The 4,601-nt window shown below is 40.3% G+C and overlaps 1 protein-coding gene across 1 annotated transcript; it reads left to right on the forward strand.

Moving 5' to 3' along the window:
* Positions 1 to 3,053: 3,053 nt before the first annotated feature.
* On the forward strand, positions 3,054 to 3,932 carry LOC149258981 (uncharacterized). Its single transcript, XM_089444338.1, has one exon. The coding sequence runs from the start codon at positions 3,054 to 3,056 to the stop codon at positions 3,930 to 3,932; it is 879 nt and encodes a 292-aa protein (XP_089300464.1).
* Positions 3,933 to 4,601: the final 669 nt, after the last annotated feature.

The raw sequence follows: 4,601 nt of genomic DNA on the forward strand, positions 1-4,601 counted from the left end.
TATTGAATCTCATGAAGGAGTTAAGGTAGACCCTAGCAAAAATAAAGCCATTAAGGAATGGAAAATCCCCACATCCATAAAGCATCTGCGAGGATTTCTCGGGTTGACAGGGTATTATCACAAGTTTGTTAAGAATTATGGGAGAATAGCAGCACCTCTAATGACATTATTGAAGAAAGATGCATTTTCATGGAATCCAAAAGCAACAAAGGCCTTCGAACATCTTAAAGACGAAATGTGCCAAGCACTGGTCTTAGCTACACCAGGTTTCACAAAGCCCTTTATTATGGAATGTGATGCTTCAGGAAATGGAATTGGTGCTGTTTTAATGCAAGATGAAAGACCCATTGCTTTTGAAAGTCATCCAATCAAGGGAAAGTTTTTACACAAAGCTATTTATGAGAAGGAAATGTTGGCAATACTACATGCACTTAAAAAATGGCGACCCTACCTAATGGGAAGACACTTCAAGGTAAAAATAGATCATGATAGCCTTAAATACTTTTTAGAACAAAGATTATCTTCTGAAGAGCAACAAAAGTGGGTCACAAAGATGTTGGGTTATGACTTTGAAATCATCTACAAAAAAGGGAAGCAAAATGTGGTGGCACATGCACTCTCAAGAAAGGATGATGATGTGGGAGCATTGTTGTGCGCCATTTCTATTATCCAACTAGATTGGATAAATGAAGCAAGGGAGGAGTGGAAGAATGATGAAGAAGTGTGGGCACTTATTCGAAAGTTACAACAAGATTCCAGTACATCTGATACATTTAGCTGGCAAAATGATTCGTTATGGTACAAATATCGCTTATACCTTTGTAAGAATTCGCAACTCAAACAAAAGATTCTTATGGAATTGCACACTTCTCCCTTAGGAGGGCATTCAGGATTTTTAAAACCTTACCACAGGGTTAAGAAGAAAGTTTTTTTGGATGGCCTTAAATCAGATATTCAAAATTTTGTGGCAGAATGTTTGGTTTGTCAACAAAATAAAGTTGAAACAATTAAGACCCGGGTCTATTACAACCTTTATCCATTCCAAGCCAACGTTGGGAAGAGGTTTCAATGGATTTTATCACAGGTTTACCCAAGTCTGAGGGAAAGAGTGTCATCATGGTGGTAGTTGACAGACTTACCAAGTATGCACACTTTTGTGCATTATCACATCCATTGAAAGCCAGTACAGTTTCTACTGCATTTATGGAAACAATTCAAAAGCTACATGGAAACCCAAAGATTATTGTAAGTGACAAAGATCCCATTTTCACTGTAAATTTTTGGACAGAATTATTTTCTTGTCTTGGTACTCAGTTAGCTCATAGCTCATCTTATCATCCTCAATCTTATGGGCAAACTGAGATAGTAAACAAATGTTTGGAATGATATCTTCGTTGCTTTGTATCTGATAAACAAACACAATGGGTCAAATGGTTGCCTCTGGCTGAATGGTGGTATAACACTTCCTTCCATACAACAACAAAAATGGCCCCATTTATGGCACTTTATGGATATCAGCCACCATCCATCACATCATATTTAAGAGAAAATTCTAAGGTTCAAGCAATGGAACATCACATTGAACATCAACAATAGGTCCTCCAACTCTTAAAGGATAACCTCATGTTGGCACAAAACAGAATGAAACAACAGGCAAATCAACATCGCAACGAAAGAAGTTTTGATGTAGGAGATTGGGTATTCCTACGGCTACAACCATATAAACAAATGTCCCTCAACCAAGCTAAGAAGGATAATAAATTATCAGCAAAGTATTATGGTCCGTACAAGGTGTTGCAAAAGATTGGTACTATGGCATACAAATTGGAGCTTCCTGCAGCGTCTCGAGTGCACCCAGTTTTCCATGTTTCATGTTTAAAGAAGGTTATAGGCGACAAGCTCCCAGTTCAAACAATATTGCCAGAACTTGACGAGGAAGGAAAAATTATATTGGAACCAGAAGCAGTCACAGAAACAAGAACTCAATAGCTACGAAATCGATCAATTTCAGAGTATCTCATCAAGTGGAAGAACTTATTTGCTGAAGATTCCACATGGGAGGATGAGAATTTTATACAGAAGCATCCAGAAATACTCAAGCGTTGATGACAACACTTTTTTTGAAGGAGAGGGGCATGATAGGTCCCTATAATACTAGTGATTACCCCATTACTATTGTAGTTGTATCCCTTATTAACTATGTTGTGCCCCTATTGCCCCCATATTTTTATTACTGTGCCCCATAGAATCCCTCTATTATTATTTTTGTGGCTTTATATTATTATTGTTAGGTTGGCTGGGTTATATTGTGACTCCTTAGACTCCTATATATAGAAAGGAGGTTTTGTCATTTGAATCATCCAATAATTGTTCATTTATGTAATGTAAAGGAGGTTGCCCCCTCGAAGAGACTGAATTCTAAGGCGTTGATCTATCTTTTCTATCTTTTCTTGAGCTGGTTTCATAACAGATCCCACGGTGAACAAAAAACTTGCACATTCTGATCCCAAAAAAATCCCAAAAGAACCATTACCCACATATCCTTCCTCCACGGCTATGCGCACAGTCCCAACTTGGTACTCGCAAGGAATGGAAGTAGACAAATCGCAGCCCGACCTTTCCAAGGCAACAGAAACAACAGAAGACATAAGTGACACACAACATATGGAAGAAGAACCAGAAAGCATAGACATTGGGGATTTGGACATTCTTGGTCTAGAGCAGGCATGCAAAACAAAAAATTATGATAAAATCCCAGAGCGATAGTTGGAGAATCTGGAAGTAATTCTCTCCAGAGCTCAAAGGCAAAAATCCCTAGGTATTCAAACTGGAGGTCTTTGGGATGGGAAAAGCATACTCAAAGATAACAAAAAGAGAGGGAGGAAAACGGATCTTCAACGCACCATCTGCATTGGGGAAATGCTAGTGGAGTCAGGCAGGTACTCCAAGCTTACAAAGTATTACAACTCTCTCTCCAACCTTCCATCATGAAGCTAATCTCATGGAACATCAGGGGGCTCAATAGCCCTGGGAAAAGCAGACTGATTAAGAACATGATAAAGCAAGAGAAGCCCCAAATTCTCTTTCTGCAGGAAACTAAATGCAACTCCATCTCTCTAGACCGAATTGCTGCAAAAGTCTGGCCGGGTAGTATAGCAGCAGCAGTAGATGCCTCTGGTGCCTCAGGAGGCTTGGCAATCATCTGGGATGCACGCACAATCGAGCTCAACAACATTCATGCAAACAAGCATTTCCTTCAAGCTACTTTCCACATTACAGGAACCAGTATACATGGTCACATAACCAATGTATATTTTCCCCAGGAAGCTATGCATAAGGTAGAACTTCTGAATACCCTTTCCTCAATCAATACTGATAGGTCTCATCTGCTCTGGATCACTGGGGGTGACTTCAACATGATAACCAAGATGGAAGAAAAGCGAGGAGGAAGGAACAAGCTGGACAAGGAAAGTAACAATCTAAAAGATTACATTCAAAGCAATTGGCTTATTGACATGCCATTCAACAATGGCCTTTTTACCTGGAATAACAAAAGAGCTGGTTCGCACCAAATTGCGTCTCGCCTGGACAGATTCCTAATCTCTGACAACGCAATCCACTTAGGGGGAGACCTTTCAGCATCAATCCTACCGCTGACAGGCTCAGACCATTGGCCAATTTCTCTCCAATGGTCTCGACCAGGCAATGCTACCCGCAGGCCATTTCGCTTCGAGGCTTTTTGGATGACACATCCGGATTTTTTCAATCTGGTAAATTCGGAATGGACCAACTTCTCTTCACCAAATGGTACAAGCATGTTCAAATTTCAGCAGAAACTTAAATACCTCAAGAGTAAAATAAAAAAATGGAACCATTCTTCGTTTGGTAACATTTTCCAGGCTCAGACTGCTCTAGATCAAGATATGAAATAGTTACAGCAACGGATCATCACAGAAGGAAGATCAGAGGAACTTTCGGAACAGGAAAAGTCTCTTGAAACCCAGATCTCAGAGAGGGCCAAACAAGAAGAAATGCTCTGGAGGCAAAAATCGAGAATCAAGTGGCTAAAGGAAGGAGAAAAAAATACCAATTTTTTTCACCGTTCCACTATTCAACGCCGAATGAATAACAATATTACTCACATCCAAAATGAGCAGGGGGTAAAAGTGGAAAAACATGAAGAAATCGAGCTCGAACTTCTCAACTACTTTAAGCAAGCTCATCAAGAACCTCAGGTGGACAGAATGCAAGCGATAGGAAAAATCACAGAGAAGCACAACCAGCTCTTACTCAGGCCGGTCGACTTACAGGAAGTGGAAAATGCAGTTCATCAACTGAAAGAAGGCAAGGCGCCAGGGCCGGACGGATTTACCTCCAATTTTTTCCATAATTTCTGGGAGCTAATCAAATTGGAAGTCTGGCAGATTGTTGAAGAATCAAGAACCATGAGGTGGATGCTTCCGGCTATGAATGCCACATTCATAGCCCTTATCCCAAAGGAAGCTCAATCTAGCACCCCTGAAAAATTTCGGCCCATTGCCCTGTGCAACGTCATCTACAAAATAGTGTCCAAAATCGTAGCATCAAGACTCAAATCGCTG

Source organism: Pinus tabuliformis, chromosome 6 (assembly GCF_031772625.1).
Source record: "Pinus tabuliformis cultivar Carrire ecotype Pingquan chromosome 6, CPIR1, whole genome shotgun sequence".
Classification (NCBI taxonomy): Eukaryota; Viridiplantae; Streptophyta; class Pinopsida; order Pinales; family Pinaceae; genus Pinus; species Pinus tabuliformis.

What these genes read in the sequence shown, in the direction of transcription:
- LOC149258981 (XM_089444338.1), top strand. Translation starts at nt 3,054, where the DNA reads ATGATAAAGCAAGAGAAGCCCCAAATTCTCTTTCTGCAGGAAACTAAA.